The sequence below is a fragment of the Curcuma longa genome, chromosome 9 (assembly GCF_044706935.1).
Source record: "Curcuma longa cultivar G26 ecotype Majalengka, Jawa Barat chromosome 9, ITB_CL_G26_1.1, whole genome shotgun sequence".
In the NCBI taxonomy this organism is placed as follows: Eukaryota; Viridiplantae; Streptophyta; class Magnoliopsida; order Zingiberales; family Zingiberaceae; genus Curcuma; species Curcuma longa.
In genome coordinates, this window is record NC_133869.1 from 3,700,133 (window position 1) to 3,717,964 (window position 17,832).

The 17,832-nt window shown below is 38.6% G+C and overlaps 1 protein-coding gene and 1 pseudogene across 1 annotated transcript; one reads left to right on the top strand and one right to left on the bottom strand.

Moving 5' to 3' along the window:
- Positions 1 to 1,251: 1,251 nt before the first annotated feature.
- Positions 1,252 to 17,604, bottom strand: LOC141835053 (4-hydroxy-tetrahydrodipicolinate synthase, chloroplastic-like). Its single transcript, XM_074722483.1, has 3 exons — positions 17,247 to 17,604; positions 3,064 to 3,144; positions 1,252 to 2,420 (listed from the first exon to the last, which is right to left on the bottom strand). The coding sequence occupies exons 1-3, from the start codon at positions 17,351 to 17,353 to the stop codon at positions 1,493 to 1,495; spliced, it is 1,116 nt and encodes a 371-aa protein (XP_074578584.1). The 5' UTR covers positions 17,354 to 17,604; the 3' UTR covers positions 1,252 to 1,492.
- LOC141834993 (uncharacterized) lies at positions 4,666 to 7,557 on the top strand (annotated as a pseudogene).
- Positions 17,605 to 17,832: the final 228 nt, after the last annotated feature.

Here is a 17,832-nt window from a genome sequence, read left to right on the forward strand (position 1 = left end):
GAGCTGCCGGCGGTTAGGACCTTCGGCCGTCGGACTGGAATCTCACCGAGAGTAGTCAGGGGTTGTTGGGCGACGGCGATCGACACGAAGCGACGAAGGGGAGAGCAAAGGGAAGCGATCGGTAAGTGGTAATCCCGAAATTTCTATTGCATATGGGTTTCCCTTAGGTTTTGAGTTCATATCATAAGATTGTGCAATAATACACATGGAACATTATCTTTTTTTTCATTATTCTCTGTCAAACCCCTATCAACATGTTTTTCATATCCTTCGATATCATCCAAAAAACTACACAATTCCTATTTATAAAAACTTTATCATCCCAACTACCATCATTCTCCTCGTAATAATCATTAATATTTTGATCATCTCCTTCACCATAATCCTACTCCATCTCATTAAACTGGTACAAAGAATAACAATAATAATAATATAAGTTATAAAAAAATCAAAGAGAAAAATTACTATAATTTAAAAACAAAACACAACTGATCAAAATTTATTTAAAAAGAACTTCTAAACTCCCAAGTCATGCTATAAAAAAAAAGATTAGTTATTAAACAAATAAATTTTAGGGGAAGACAATAGGATTGTAGTTGTTAAAAAAAAAATTCCTTGAAGGTACCTTTCAACCGACTGTCCATACTAATGAAAGAGTCTAAATCAATTGGAAACCCGTATTGAAAAGTGCCATACAAAAGAATAACAACTGATATCAATTGGAAACTCTGCTTATCTTCCTGCAGGATGAGATTTTTGAAATTGAAAATAAGGATAGATATAGGAAATCAAACAAAACTTAAGTGAGAAACATTTGAACAGATTCTTACACAATGTCGAGGAATTGACAATGATATGGAAAGTTTTCCTTTCCCCTCTCCCAAATAAATGAGCATTAGCATTAGAGTAAGGAAAGCCAGAGTCCATATCAAGCATTACGCCAAGCACAGATTCTTTCATCAATTAGGTCAAAAAACGATTGTGAACCACTGCAAATGGTAAGGTGGTGGATTCCACCTTTTTACAGAAAAGAGGTGAACCACAATGCAATTTTCTCCTGGGGCTACAGAAGATTGGCACAATAATAGATTACCATTGAAGCGGGCTAGATACTCTTGGAATCTAGTGCGTTCTACTAAAAGAAGAGTTATCCTAGTAAGAAAAAAGATGTGCGATGTTTTCTCTTGGCTTACTAGATAATAGAAATACAACTTAAAATGACAAGTAGAGATACTACTATGTTGGCACATCATTTCCAAAGTATTGACAACTTGCAAGAAGGCCAATAAAAATCTTGTCAACAATTTCTCAAACAAAAATAGATAGACTACTCTAATTCCTATTCTGGACAGAAGATAAAAAAAAATAATTACGTACTGCTAAAGAGCAAGTGCAGTCAGATTGATCACAAATTATCAAACACTTTAGCCCCATGAAGAGTTCCAGTGATCATTCTTGTGAGATGTGGCTGCAAGCTTACATCATAAATAGACTAGTACCTACCTACCAAAATAAAGTCGTCATCATCCAAAACCTGCACATCTCTGTGTCCCACGAAATTCTCACGCCCAAGTTCCTCGACAATTTTTACAAATTCAAGTCTCTTTGCACGAGGAAGAGGAACATATGGCAATCTGAATATTGTCCTAATAACACCAAGCTGAGCCAGAGCAGTATTAAGACCTATAGGGTTTGGCTCCTGGAATAACCATTTTATGAGAGGCATCAGCTTTGAGTTTATTGAGTGATTCTTGCCTCGGAACATGATGTCGTACATGAGACCTGGAACAAGATTGCTAACAACTGAAATAACACCTGTTGCTCCGGATGTCCATCTAGCATCATGGCATTCATCATCATTTCCACTCCATGCTACGATGCCTTTATCTACATAATATTTGATACGGTCATTTCCCATGCACTCCTTAACACCTGCCATGTTAGGATTCTGTGAGATAGTCTGCATAACCAAAGGTGGAATATCCTGTCCAGTCCTTGATGGCACATTGTATATAATTGTTGGGCCCATTGAAAGGACAGTATCAAAATGTGCAACCATTCCATCCATAGATGTCTTCCCGTAGTAAGGATTGATATGCAATGCAGCGTGCATTCCCACAGCAAAACCTTGTTCAGTTGCATGGATTGCTTCTCTAGTGGAGTTACTTCCAGTATTCCCTATTACTTTAACTGATGCTCCAAAACAATTGACAGTGTGTCCAATAAGCATGATATGTTCATCCCAGCTCATGAGGTGGCCTTCACCTGTTGTACCTCCAACAATTACACCTTCAGCACCATTGATAATCTGCATGTGCATCAAGGAATCATAAGCTTCAAGATCAAACCTCCCATCAGGCAAATATGGGGTCTTGATTGCAGTGATTAATCTTAAGGATTTAATATCATCAACTGATGTCCTGGAGCAAATACCAAGCAAAAAAGTTAAGTTGGACATTTCAAACTGGAATAAGAATTTTTAGCATTTGATCAAAGTGAATTTGCTATTGAATGCTAATGCTATGAAAATACATAGTCAGACAATTTTGAAATTTTAGATATGCAAGTATCATTAAATAATTGTACTCTGTGATAATTAAAGTGCCTACTAGGGGTCGTGGTTTAGCAGATTCTCTGGAGGGTCTCTTTTACTCTTGTTTTTGGGCTTCACAAACACTAAAATCTCTAAGCTTATATATTTATAAGCAGTACCAAGTACTTTAGGCATAAGGTAGGTACTAACTCTTGTTTATGGACAGAAGACCCATCTTCGAAATGCTATCAAATACTGTTATTACCAATTGTAGCCTCAAAAAGACTAACTTCCATGGTTATAATAAAATCACAAGAGCCGGGATAGACAATGTGATGATGATTATAATGAACAAACCACAAGAACATGTTCCACAAGTTGTCCTTGTTAATTACACCACGATGCATTTTAACTTTGAAAAAATGCCTTGCTATCCAAATCCAATATCATTAAAAAAAACAGACCGTGCAGTTTAATAGGAGTGATACCCATGTCCCGTGTGGATAACGCAATGTTGCAGCACAACAAACCTGTTTTTAATTTCTAGGCTACGCATTGGAAGATGAAAATCAGTGATGAGAGCAGCCACTGGGAATCTCCATCTTCTAGTCCTAGATGTACCACATGTAAGATAAATATTAGCAAAGACATAAAGAAATTGCATCCATCAATCAGATTTAGTCTAAAAATTCTTATTTTTTGTTCTTTTACTCAAAAAAACTGAACAATAAAAGATGTAGCTGGAAGTTTCTCAACTATGCACTCATCTTGTACACCAAAGAATTTGAAACCTTCCTATTCTGGAAAATATAAGGTAATAGGATAGCAACATAATAACCAGGCATTAACTATAGTGGGCTCTGTGCCCAAGTCCATCACAAAGACTGGAAAATTTTCTTATATGGGAAAAGGACAGGAACCAATCAGACAAAAAAAATGGAAAAAAACATCATCACATTGCATAAAATTGGCACTTGGCAGAACTATCTACACTAATAGGGAGATGTAAAATACCAAAAATTAGAGGGTTAAATTGTAAATACAATTAACCTTAATAGTAGGGGTTTATGGGAAGATGAGATTAATTAAATTAATCCTAAGTTGATGGGTTTAATTAATCAAATCTTAAATCATCTAATGGTATTAATGGGTTATAGGGTTAATAGGGTTAATGGATCCTAAACCAACCCGTTAAGAAAAACCTATAAGAATGCTACAGCAGCCACAATCCCTTTCTCCCCATCGCGATAAAATCCTCTGTTCACTTCCAACGCTTCCCTGTTTCGTCTCATCGTCGCCGACGCCGGTTGATTGAGCTCTCCATCGCCCATTGCCAGAGTTGAAGCTGAGGAAGAGCCGGCGACCAGAGGTGGAATCGATTGGGGCTTGGATCTTACCAGAGGTGGTTGAAATCCGGGGGAAGTGGAGGCTGCTAGCGGCGGCGGATCGAATAGAGGAAGAAGATCTGTAAGAGATTTGAGCTAGGGTTTAGGGTTCGGATTCTTGCTTGGTTATGAGCCGAATTCCTGTGGATTGCTTCGATTTTCATTAAATCTTGACCGCTTTCGTTTCCACAACTATTATAAATTCCTAGAAACAATATAAATGTACTAGAAATTTTTTACTTACAACTGCTTTCTTTAGATTTTTCGTTGTATTCGTAATCTATCTGATACCAATTTAGTGGTATTAGAACTTAGGTTCATATTTAGTTTCTTTCGTGGTTGTCATTGCATTTTGAGCCTGTCTGATACCAATTTAGTGGTATCAGAGCAGGTTAGGTTCATTCAAATTTGTCGTTGCATTTGTGTCGAATTTTTCGGTGTCTGTCGGATTTATCGTCGGATTTGTCGTTGTATTTGTAGTCTTCGGGAGTTATCATTGCATCTGTAGGTTTATCTGATACCAATTGTTTGGTATCAGAGCATATTAGGCTAAGCATTTAGTTTTAGGGTTTAGGTCTAGTTTTCGAGTTTGTCGTCGTGTCGGGTGTATCAAATTTGGTTACTTGATCCAAGTTGTGAGATGGACAGACAGCGGCACGAATTCTCCAAGCAGTTGTAAGTAAAATTTCTAGTACATTTATACTGTTTCTAGAAATTTATAGTAGTTGTATATTACCAGGTGATATTATGGCCCCTGGAAATCGAGGACGAGGTCGACCATCGAGACGACCCATTGCGCCAGTAGAGCCGAAGGTTTCCGAGCATGTTGGGGACAGTCCGGAGATACCTTTGCCTGATCCGGTACCGACTACAGTTAGCAAGACTGGGGATAAGAGCCGGATTCTATCACTGGCAAAATCTGTAAAGGATCGGATGACTTTGTTCCATGGGGGATCTGACCCATGGCTCGCTCGTTCTTGGTTGGAGAACTTGACTGATACCTTCGCGTATATCTCTTGCACTGAGGCAGAGCAAGTCGAGTTAGCAGTATACCACCTTCGTGATCAGGCTGTCACGTGGTGGAAGACTCAGAGGACTAGTACTCGGAGAGCAGAGCTTATCTTGGTTATCTTTCCGAGAGGCCTTTGAGAGGGAGTATTTTTCAGAGGCATTCTGTATGACACAGCGTCAAGAGTTTCTGAATCTTAAGCAGGGGGACCGATCAGTTACTGAATATCATACAGAGTTTTCCAGACTTGCGGAGTTCTGCCCATAGTATGGTAGCCCAGGACCGTGATCGGATGTTCCAGTTTACTCAGGGACTGGCTGCATATATTCGACTGAAGATGTCTAGTTGTACAGTCAACACATACAGAGAGGCACTGGATCGTGCTCTGATTATTGAGACGACCCAGCAGCAGGTGACTCAGGAGAGAGATGCAGAAAAGTCAAAGGGTCAGAGTTCACAGAGTTCTGGTCAGAAGAGGCCAGCTCAGGGATCTGGTACACGAGATTCTTCCAGACGACAGAAAGGGAAACGACCTGCTGGATCTTCGAGTGGGTTTCAGAGGAAGGAGATTACGGAGAAGAAATGTTATCGCTGTGGATCTGGTAGTCATCAGGTTGCTAGATTGTCCATCTGATCAGGCTGTTTGCTATTATTGCAAACAACCTGGTCATATGATTGGTGACTGCCACGGAGAGCTCAGCTGGAGCGCACGGATACTTCCACTTCTGGAGGACGACCTACACAGCCGCGACAGCAGAGGGTACCACCGAGACACAGAGCACCTCAGCAGCAGAGATCTCTACCATCTTCAGGACAGATGTATCAGATTCAGGGGAGAGATTATATAGTATTACCAGCAGATTCCCAGCCAGAGATCTGTTATGCAGCGGTTCCGATGCAGCAGCGGCCACCAGCAGCACAGACTTCTTACAGTGTACCTCCTCACTATGTTCAGCAGCCGACATCTGTACCTCAGAGTCAGATTCCTACAGAGTGGAGGCTATCTATTTCTCAGCCAGCTGCACAGCCGTCCAGCACGGAGGTTGGTCGTGCATATGCTATTACACGAGAGGAGGCACAGCGGGCCGATGGATCGGTCATACGTGGTATGATTACAGTTTATGATATATTTGCTGATACTTTGATAGATACGGGTAGTTCGCATTCATTTATGTCTCGATTATTTCTGAGAAAAATTGGACGAATACCTATGATTAGATCGTGTAGTCTGGCAGTCTCTTTACCTTCGGGTGAAGTGCTGACTACAAATCAGGAGATTAGGGGATGTCCGTTGGATTTCGACGGTCATACTCTTACGGTGGACCTTCAGGTGCTGGATATGATGGAGTTTGATATCATTCTGGGTATGGACTGGTTAGCCACCTATTATGCTACCGTGGACTGCCGAGCCAGAGTGGTTACCTTCCGACCTCCGGATCAACCCGCTTGGGAATTCGTGGGTACTCGGAGTGATGTCGTATCCATTATTTCTGCCATACAAGCGCAGAAGATGTTAGACGGTGGATGCCGTGGGTATCTATTATTTCTGAAGCAAGCAGAGGAAGTCAGGGTTTCTAGTCCTTCTGATGTTCGTATCGTCCGCGACTATCAGGATATTTTTCCGGACGAGCTTCCTGGCTTGCCACCTCAGAGGCAGGTCCAGTTCACGATTGAGGTGATTCCGGGCACTGCACCAGTGTCTAAGGCTCCGTATCGGATGGCTCCGAAGGAGTTAGAGGAACTGAAGATCCAGTTACAGGAGTTATTGGATCAGGGTTTTATTCGTCCTAGTGTATCACCGTGGGGAGCTCCAGTCTTATTTGTGAAGAAGAAGGATGGATCCATGAGATTATGCATCGATTACCGCCAGCTGAATGCGGTAACAGTGAAGAACAAATATCCGTTGCCTCGTATTGACGATTTATTTGATCAGCTGAAGGGTTCATGTGTGTACTCTAAGATTGATCTACGATCTGGTTATCATCAGCTCAGAGTACGAGATGAGGATGTTCAGAAGACAGCCTTTCGCACTCGGTACGGACATTACGAGTTCTTGGTGATGTCGTTCGGTCTCACCAATGCTCCGGCCGTATTTATGGATCTGATGAACCAGATTTTCTTGGAGTATCTGGACCGGTTCGTGATTGTCTTTATCGATGATATTCTGATATATTCTCGATCGGAGGCAGAGCATGAGCAGCATCTCCGCATCGTATTGGAGACATTACGTCGAGAGCAGCTGTATGCTAAGTTCAGCAAGTGCGCGTTCTGGTTATCTTCTGTGGGATTTCTCGGACATGTTGTATCGAGCAGAGGTATTTCTGTAGATCCTCAGAAGATAGAGGCTGTTACTGGTTGGGAGCAGCCCAAGTCTGTTCAGGAAGTTCGCAGTTTTCTGGGTTTAGCGGGCTATTATCGGAGATTTGTGGAGGATTTCTCTCGTATTGCTACACCGCTGACTCGTCTGACCAAGAAGGGGGCGAAATTTGTTTGGTCAGAGGCTTGTGAGTCGAGCTTTCAGGAGCTGAAGCAGCGATTAGTCAGTGCTCCGATTCTGATGATTCCTTCTGGTGATGACGGATTCATATTGTACACTGATGCGTCATTCCAGGGATTGGGGGCAGTCTTGATGCAGCGTGATCGGGTGGTTGCCTACGCTTCTCGTCAGCTGAAGGATCACGAGAAGAACTACCCGGTACATGATTTAGAGCTTGCCGCTATTATCTTCGCTCTGAAGATTTGGCGACACTATCTCTACGGAGTCACTTTCGAGATCCTCACAGACCATAAAAGTTTGAAATACCTATTCACACAGAAGGAGCTGAACCTCAGACAGAGACGCTGGATGGAGTATCTGAAGGATTACGATTGCACCATTAGCTATCACCCAGGGAAAGCTAATGTGGTCGCAGATGCGCTTAGCCGGAAGTCTCGTGGGATTCTGGCTAGTCAGTTGGTAGCCGTTACTGATCTGGTACGGTAGTTTTCTGACTTGGGATTGGTGGAGCATAGTCGGACTCAGCGGGGTGTTCTGGTTTCGATGGTTGCTCAGTCAGCATTAGTGGAGAGGATTAAGTCAGCACAGGCCAGCGATCAGCATATCCAGTTCATCTGTAGCAGAGTGGATTCTGGACAGCAGTCAGAGTTTTCTCGTGATACAGATGGGGTACTCCGATTTCGAGGACGACTCTGTGTTCCGGAGCAGCATCCAGTGAAGGAGGAGTTATTACAGGAGGCACATCACTCTAGGTTTGCGATACATCCGGGTGGTACTCGTATGTATCGGGATCTGAAGCGCTCCTATTGGTGGAACGGTATGAAGAGAGATGTTGCGGATTTTGTTGCGAGGTGTTTAGTCTGTCAGCAGGTGAAGGCTGAACACCAGAGACCAGCAGGATTACTTCAGGAGATCCCAGATTCCTGAGTGGAAGTGGGATCACATTACGATGGATTTTGTTACCGGACTGCCGAGGACCCGGAAGGGTCATGATGCGATTTGGGTAATCGTTGATCGGTTAACCAAATCTGCGCATTTTCTTCCGATGCGTATGACTGATTCACTGGATCGTCTGGCAGATCTGTACTGCAGAGAGATCGTCAGATTACACGGAGTTCCTGCTAGCATTATTTCAGATAGAGATCCGCGTTTTACCTCACGGTTCTGGCAGAGTCTGCAGCAGGCATTGGGTACAGAGCTTCATTTCAGCACAGCATTTCATCCACAGACAGATGGTCAGTCAGAGCGCACCATTCAGACTCTTGAGGATTTATTACGAGCTTGTGTTCTGGATTTCGGAGGCAGTTGGGAGGATCATTTACACTTAGTGGAGTTCTCGTATAATAATAGTTATCATTCTACTATTCAGATGGCTCCATTTGAGGCATTATATGGTAGACCTTGTCGATCTCCGATATTGTGGGAGGAGGTCGGCGAGCGACAATTGTTGGGTCCGCAGAGTATTCAGCAGGATGCTGAGCTTGTGCGAGTTATCAGACGTCGTATGTCAGAGGCTCAGGATCGTCAGAAGAGTTATGCGGATCGGAGACGTCGGCCACTGGAGTTCTCAGTTGGAGATCATGTATTTCTGCGTGTTTCACCCACGAAAGGGGTGAAGAGGTTTGGGTTGAGAGGGAAGTTGGCTCCGCGATATATCGGACCGTTTGAGATATTGGAGCGGATTGGCGAGGTTGCATATCGCCTGGCATTACCTCCGACACTTGCGGGTGTCCATAGCGTATTCCATGTATCTATGTTGCGGAAATACGTACCTCATCCTTCACATGTTTTGAGGGAAGTACCTGTTCCTCTCCAGCCAGATGCGTCTTATGAGGAGATTCCGGTGCGGATTCTTGACCGGAAGGAGCGACAGTTGCGGAACAAAACCATTCGACTTGTTAAAGTCGGATGGCAGCATCATACGGACGAGGAGGCTACTTGGGAGCTGGAGGATTCTATCCGAGCTCGATACCCTCATCTGTTTGTTTGAGGTATGATTTAATTATTATGGTATTTTTGTATCGTAGTATGAAGATAATAAATTTGGGACCAAATTTTTGTTAGTGGGGGAGAATGTAAAATATCAAAAATTAGGGGTTTAATTTGTAAATAAAATTAACCTTAATTGTGAGGTTAAGGGAAGATTAGGAAGGTTAATTAAATTAACCCTAAATAGGGTCCTGTTTTGAGTTCGGCTGCAAGGAAGAAGGGAGAGGCGGAACCGATTAGGCTTGATTTAGGGCTTGATCTTTGAGGTGTCTTTTCTTGAGATTTAAGTGGTTTAATTGTTGGTTAGTTAGAATGAATTTTTGTTGCTATTGATCGGTTAGATCTGATTGGATTGGTGATTTTGTTACTGTTGAATTGAACTTGATCAGTTTGATTTAGTGATTTTGGTTACTGTTGATTAGGGGTTAGGGATTGAGATTGGAATTGGTGTTGGATCTGGTTTGATTAGAATGAGGTTGGTGCCGTGATGAAGATTGTTGAATTTGTTAGGTTAAGTTGGTTTTACCTGGGTTAGATTAATGTTGAATAATTAGGGTTGATAAGGGAATTAGTGAATTTTGATTAGCTTAATTGCAAGTAAAATGCTAAGTTGATGATTAACCATGGGTTAGGTTAAGTTGGATGGGTTGGATTAAATTATGAATTTTATTACTGTAATTTAATACAGTATCGTATTGTAGTAAGTGTTGTATGTCGTTTATTGCAGGACCTTGATTGATTGGTTCTATTATACACGGAGTCTGGGTATGTTTCTGGGGTTCTTTGTTGACAGTCATCTGATTCAGGTGGGTACCCTGTACTTGGTCAATACAGGTTTCTTTTCGTGCATGATTTGTTGTTGCTATTTTGTCTATCCTGTTGCTACTCATGTTGCTTGAGATATTTAGCTAGTTGATACTTTTGATAATCGTTGCTTGATACTTGCTAGTTGACCTTGTGATGATCTATTACTATCATGCTGATACTCTTGTTATCTATGTCATTTACCCTGTTGATACTAGTGTTATTCGTTGCTTGATACATGTTGATTGACCTCTGATTGATCTATCCACTATTAGAACAGTCTTAACTGTTGTATCATTGACCTATATTGACTTCTCTTGATTCCTGTTGAACATGCTAATTAATTGTAGCTATTACATGTTGGGATGATCATCATAACATCCACATGCTAGTTGTAGATGTTGTTGACAACATTGTTGGCTGTTCTTGTTGGCTCTTGCCCGGCACCGTGTTGTGGTGAGATACAGGGGTGAGAGCATATGTTGCACCATAGTTGGGTGCGACCAGGACTGGCTATATTGCCCTCCTGCTACACTGCCCGCTCCCCACTAGATTAGTGGTGGATAGTTGTTGGAGCCTGTGCAGTATGTCCTATTTGGCACCTCAGTTCACTGCCCTGGGGGGTGACTGGGGATAGCGAGTGCAGACAGTGACTTACATTTGATTGCGATGTTTGCTGCATATTTACATGCATTTGTTGGTAGGTTATACATAGTTTACTTTATTCATATGGTTGTGGTTGTTGCATTTGTTTGCTATGATTGTTGCACTGCGTGACATTACATACATGATTACATTTACATGATTCCTATTACCATGATTCATGTTATCTGCTGATTCCTGTTACCTATTGATTATTATTTACTTCTTCTATACATGTTCATTCTAGATTGTATACTCTTGTTATTCCTGCTGATTTATCTTTACATGCACTTCTATTCTGTATCCACTGAGTATCTAATGCTCACTACCCAGACCCTGGAGTTGCCTTGTTTTCTCCCCAGGTAGCAGATAAGAGGATAGTACTTGGAGCTTGGAGATTGGCCGACTGTATCCATCTCACTTCAGAGGGTTTTAGTATGTTTTGGTTTATTTAGATTTTAGTTGCATTCGATATGGTTGTAGTTGTGGGCTTATAAACTTGTTGTGGGTATCGGAATTTCTGAATTTACATTCGTGGTTGTATGTTTTCATTTAGAGATGTCGTATTTTGTCTATTTTGGTTATATGCATGTGATAGTAATAGTTGTGGCCGTGTGGGCCCTATATGTTATCTGTTATGTATCTGTGTGGTGTGTTAAAGGACGTGTAGTCCTTATTTCGGCCATATGGCCTATATATCTCAGTATGTATTCAGGGAAGGTCATTGTTACAGGGGAGATGCTGTCGAAATTTTTCAAACGGCCTCCCGGGACGTAACAAATCACAGTAGGATCTAGAAGAAGAATTTAACAATTCGTAAAGAAAAAATTAAGCATTATGAATCAGGCCTTAGTGGTTCTAACATAGAGGGAAACCAAGCGGATCATGTACAAGGTAGAATTTCTTCAACACCAAAGCTAGTTATCATGATAAAAAGAGGAATAGATAAGGGATAGTGGAATACAAGTATAGGGATAGTGGAATAGACAAAAATAGTTTGGATGATCTTTACCTAGTGATGTCATTTTATTAAACTACTAAAAATGCAATTTCCAACAGCTTCAAAAGATTGAGTTAATGAAAGAATCCTTTTGTATTGTTTATATTAAAAGGAATGTCACTACAATTTATTGCAGCTGCAATTGTTCAATCTAAAGGTTAAATATATCTGAGTTTCATTTGTATTCACTAGATAATGCTAGGTGCCTTCAGCACCCTAGTAACTCAGTACACAAAGAATGGGCTGCATTAATGCTTGGATGTAATGCATATAACAAAGAACTCTTGCATTGATAATGAGTGTCTATGGCTTGAAGATCAGGTTAGCAACTTGAAATATAGAAACACCAGGTAAAAGGTAAAAATTGGTAGATAGGATTAAATGAAAATAAACATAATAATCTTAAAGGAAACAAAGTTGATTAGAGAAAATATAAGAGAAATAAGTAATACAATAAGATGTTGGTGATATCAAAAAAACTAAACACATGAACACTTTTGTTTTGTAGATAAGACTAAATGCAATAATCTCACAGGAAACAAAATTGATTAGACAAAATACAGAGTAGTGAGTAATACAATAAAATCCAATTGGTAATACTGAAAAAACTAAACATAAAGTGAAGAATGAATCACAGTGGATAAGCATTATAAAGATAATAACATCGAAGCTAAGAATTGCAGATACTCATATTTTCATGTTTATGCTCCTCAAGTAGGATTAGACCGTTAAACCAAAATAAATATAAAAAAAATCTAGCTAACATAATTCATTTTATATCTGTAACTGAAAACTTACTTGGAGAATAATTATATGTAGATACAGAAGAGAACATGGAGTGGTGATGAGGTCAATTCTTAGAGAGTTCAAATATTAAGAAAGTAGGAGTGGTGTGAGAAAATGCAAAAGGCTTTTCATGGTAAAAAATAACAGAATTGGAATGAGAATACATTGAGTACATATAATTAGACAAAATTGAGAACACAAGAGTAATAAGTCTAGAAAATTGCAAACCATAAAAATTTTAAAGCATATGATAATTTTTATGGCAACATAAGAACTGAGAATGGGGAAGGAAGATAGTTATCAGATTGTTAAATATAGGTAAAAGAAAGATTGATATTTAGATAATATTAGTTATGTTAGATAATATTGGTGACAAAATAAAGAAAAGTTACAAATTATTTAATAGGGACTCAATAAGAAGTTAAGCTTTAGAGTTAAGAGATACAAATTTATGATAAATTTAGGTACCAATATTTTGTTCATTCCACTAGTTCATATGAGGTTAGAGAATCTCTGAAAAGGATTCAAAAATATAAATCCAAATCCCTATTGAAGTTTAGAAATCTCAAAGGTATCTTTTGCTCAACTAAGTCATTCATTAAAATTTTGAAATTTAAGAAGATGATTGATATTTAGTACCAAATAATTTTTTTCAAAAAAAAAGGTGATGTATAAAATTTAGTATAAACTAGATAAGATTGTTAACATGGATGTATGGGATTACTTGACAAGAAAAATCGGGTAATAATTATATTTCAGATTAAGATGAAAATACCATAGATTTTTGGATCATTCATGAGGCTAGAGGGGAGGGAGGTGTGAATAGTCAATCACGTCTTTTCTTGTTCGATTTTACAATCACAATTAGTATGCAATAAAATATCAAATCAAACACAAAACCCACTAGCAATTCAAACACTTGCCTTTTACGTGATTTGAAACCTTTGGTTCCTACTCTCCTCTACACTTTCTCCTTCTTGGATGCCCTCCTAAGATAGAGAACCCTCTTCCAATTTTGTTTTCCAAAGATAAACAAGAAGATACAATATGGGAACTCTTCTATGGCTTACTTTCACTTGTTACTAGCTTTCTTTCTCATATGATTGCTAAAAAATGTTGCCAAATTTCCCCTTGTCTCCTTACTTACAGACTTCTTATTTCCAACTATTGTGTTGTTTTCTGTCGAATCAGCCGACTATTAACCATCTTGAGAGTGCTTCAACTAAGTCAACTGAAACTGCATCTAATTGAAGCATTTAATTTACTACATATAATTGAAGCACTTAATTTGATTAGTTACTCCATTCTTATATGTGGGTTGCAAATTGGATAGGAAGAATACTATAAAAATGTCAATTTCTTGAGTCTTCACTACTTAGTATCCCTACATAGTTGGAGTGGCATGAAGCAACATTGTGTTGCTTTATCCTCAACCAAGGCCGAGTATGTGGCCATGGGTGGGTGGGTGGCATAACTATTTTAGATGCACACACTAGAGGTTTATGAACTTTAACTATGTTAAATTTCTATATAATTATATAAGCATCGTTAATTTGACCAAAAACTCAGTGCACCACTCTGAGATAAAGGATATTGAAGTGAAGCATCACTTCATTAAGGATTAAAGACCAAGTATCAAAGGGCAACATAGTGCTATGTAAAATCCAATTTTAACCCTTCTAACAAATTCACAAAGCCTCTTCCCAAAACCGAGTGTAGCTCTCTTTGAAGAGAGTCTAATATATGTTTTGTAGACTAGAATAGGTATCCTAGCCTTGCATGATCATCTAGAATAAGACTATACATTTTTACATCTAACAAACAATTTAAGAGAATATGATTTGTGTATGAAGCATATAGAAATTATGTGATCTGATAGGTGGATACTTTTGGTTCAAAATGTTAATTATGGTGCATCACTTTGAGCCAAAATAACATCTAATAATGAATTATGAAAATGATCAATCATGAGGAAGACATGTATAATTCATGTGCACATGGTCCAAAGATCATAATTAAAAATTTCAATCCATATGAATTTCAAAATGTTTTTGAAAACTTTAGGAAATCGATTTTGAACTAGAATCTTTGGATGATACAAAGTTGGAAGAGTATTGAAATTTTTCATAGTTTCCATTTTTGTGCCAATCATGAGAAATAGAACTTATTTTCATAAAAATAAACTATGGTATAAAAAGTGTGTTCATAAAGTTTCATGAATTTTAGACATAGATTTTTTAAATCTTTTTAGAATTTCAATTGATAAGACTTTCCAGTTGACTGCAATAATAATGGCAATCAACTAGGTTATATTAAGTCACCTAACTAGGTCTTCTAATCAACTAAAGCTCTATTGCAACAATATAGTGTTTGGATTTCAACTGAAGTTTAATTTTTGAACCCCCATCCCCATGAACTTGAATTCATTGCTAACATTTTGGAAGTTCTTTCAATTCTTTTATGGATTAAAAAAGTTATTGTAGTGCAATGTAGGGGGAGATTAGAGTATAAACTTATGGAGGATAAAATATGAACAATAGGGGACATTTGAATTCTTTTACCTAGATATTTTGAGGATGATTTCTCAATTGAGAGATTTAGTCTAAAGGGGGAGATTTGAATTCTTTCAGCTAAATATTTTTTTTGGATGATTTCTTAATGGAGAAATTTAGTCTTAATTGTAGAAATCTTCTTTCTTTCAATTTGAACATTTGAGTTAGGGAAGGATCCTAAATAAGAAGACTTAGTATCAAGATGATACATGATCAATTATAATTCTAGTGATACATTGAGGGAGTAGAGTTTAAGGTAAAATTTATGTTTTTGACTAGGCACCCAATTTTAGAAGAATTTCACTCTAATATAATTTTAGGGTGTTTTGGCTTCCTCCACGTCTATAAATGAATCTCAAGGGCCTTCTATTGGAAAGGAATGAAAAAAGACATCAAGAAGTTTATTGACATGTGTTAAAGAAAGAAAGGAAAAAATAAAGCAAGACTTAATTTTCTTAAACCTCTCACTGTACCCAAACAAATATGGATAGATAGTTCTATGGACTTTATAGACGGGTTACCAGCATCACAAGGACGACTACTATCATGGTGGTCATTAATCACCATACAAAATATGTCCACTTTTATTTGTTATCACATCCTTATATGATTGCTTGCATAACCAAGCATTTGTTGATCATATAATCAAGCTAGAAGGATTACTAAGATATGTTGTCGCTAATAAAGATAAGATATTTACAAGTAAATTTTGGAAATAATTGTTTCATTTGCAATGCACCAAGCTTAATTTCAGCATATCTTACCACCAACAGTTAAAATGGACAAATGGAGGTAGTTAATCAATGTTTAGTTACATTGCCTAACCAGTGATGAATCAAAGGAATGGGTTCGTTGACTTCCTTGGGTAGAATGGTGGTACAATATGACCTAGCACTTAGCTGCTAAGATTACGCCATTTGAGGCAATCTATAGATGTACCACCCTTGAACAACACATACACATGGATTAACAAGCGTGCGTAAGGTCGAATAAAACCTGTGCACATGGAACCAAGTATAGCAATTTTTGAAATATAACTTATAAAACACAAAAGCAATAATGAAGCAACTTGTGGACAAGCACCAATCAACAAATTCACAATAGGAGATTCAGTGTTTGTAAGATTTTAGGCATACAAGCAAGCTTCAATTCATGCTTCAATCTCTATAGAGTTGTTGCAAATATTTTGTGAACCTTATAAGATGCTAGAGTGCATTGGACTTGTTGTTTATTGTCTTGAGCTTATACAAAAATCCAAAAACACATTGTTTTCCATGCGTCTTGTTTAAAGAAAAAATTAGGCGACAAATATACTCCTCAACATCTTCCTAAAGTGAATTGTGATGGGTAACAGGAAGTTAAGTCTCAACCTCATGCTATTTTAGAAAGAAAACCTTAGAAGAAGAAGAATCATGTTGTAGTCAAATTATTAATTCAGCGGAATAAGTTGCCTATCCAAGATGCAACAAGGGAATCATGACACCATTCAAGAAAGATTGTTAGAGTTTATTGTTGTACAACCGTAAGGACAAGGTTATTTTAAAGATGGTGGAATGGTATGGCCCCCAAATACACATTCAAATAACCACTTCAAGATATTATCCTTTAAAATAGGTCATTAGAATTGTTATTAAATTTTCTCTTTTCTGATATAATAAGTCTGTTCGATATATTTATTAAATTTCTGTTGATAGGGCATTCTTACATGCCTATGTAAAGAGATATTATGTAACCTTTAGAGGAAGCAATATCATTAATTATCAAATTAGTGATTATTGGAGGTCGATCCCCATCCTATCCTCTCTTTTTCTTCTTTTCTTTGTTTTCTCTGTTTCTTCTCCTTCAGTAGAACTAGACTTTACAGCATAGAAAATTGTAGCACTAGTCCTAACCTAAACGAGTTGAATAAAATCTCCATATAATTATTCATTGCTACAGGCAAATGTGCCACCTTTATTTTTCTCTAAGAGATACTTGGAAGGAAAAGAAAAATAAGAAAGTTATGATGCATAGACATCAATGAGCGCAGCTAGGAAAGACGATACTGACCTGCGGCAGGAGTCAAAAACCGGAACAAAATGCCCGCCCCTTGATCTAAGAGTCCCGGAAGCATCGGCGGATGACAAACCGTGGTTCGTTATCAGCGAAGATGTCATTCTACGTTTTCTTATTCTCCGTCTTCTAAGAGGAATAAACAATGAAGAAGTAATACAAGTCCAAGAAAGGCACTTTCTAGCCCAACGATTCAGTAGATGGTAGTGGTGTGAATGGAGGTTCTGATGGCAACGGTTGAGTCAATGAAGGCGGCGGTGGAGAGGTGGCGGAGCTGAGAAAAGGCGGAGAGCGCCGGCAAGGAATTCATTTTAGGACAGTTTATCATTGTTAGGAGAAACGAAACAGGGTGATGCGGCGGGCCGATGCACCAGAATGGCACATTGTTAGGGTTTTAATAAACGTGGCAGTGTGCTTTTTCTGATCCCTGCGTAAATTTCTGATTCCTTTCCCATGAATCTTCTATCAACCCCCATCACAAGAGTGTTAATAAAATTATAATTTTTATAAATTTTAAATTATTACTGCTATTAATATTTTATACGTTGAATATATTAATTTCTAATCTATATTTTAAATTATA

Excerpts from the sequence above, each read along its gene's own strand:
- LOC141835053 (XM_074722483.1), bottom strand. The coding sequence starts at position 17,353 with ATGACATCTTCGCTGATAACGAACCACGGTTTGTCATCCGCCGATGCT. Across the intron at positions 3,145-17,246 it reads GTTTTTGACTCCTGCCGCAG|GACTAGAAGATGGAGATTCC; the intron begins GTCAGTATCGTC and ends TGGTACATCTAG. Across the intron at positions 2,421-3,063 it reads AGCCTAGAAATTAAAAACAG|GACATCAGTTGATGATATTA; the intron begins GTTTGTTGTGCT and ends TATTTGCTCCAG.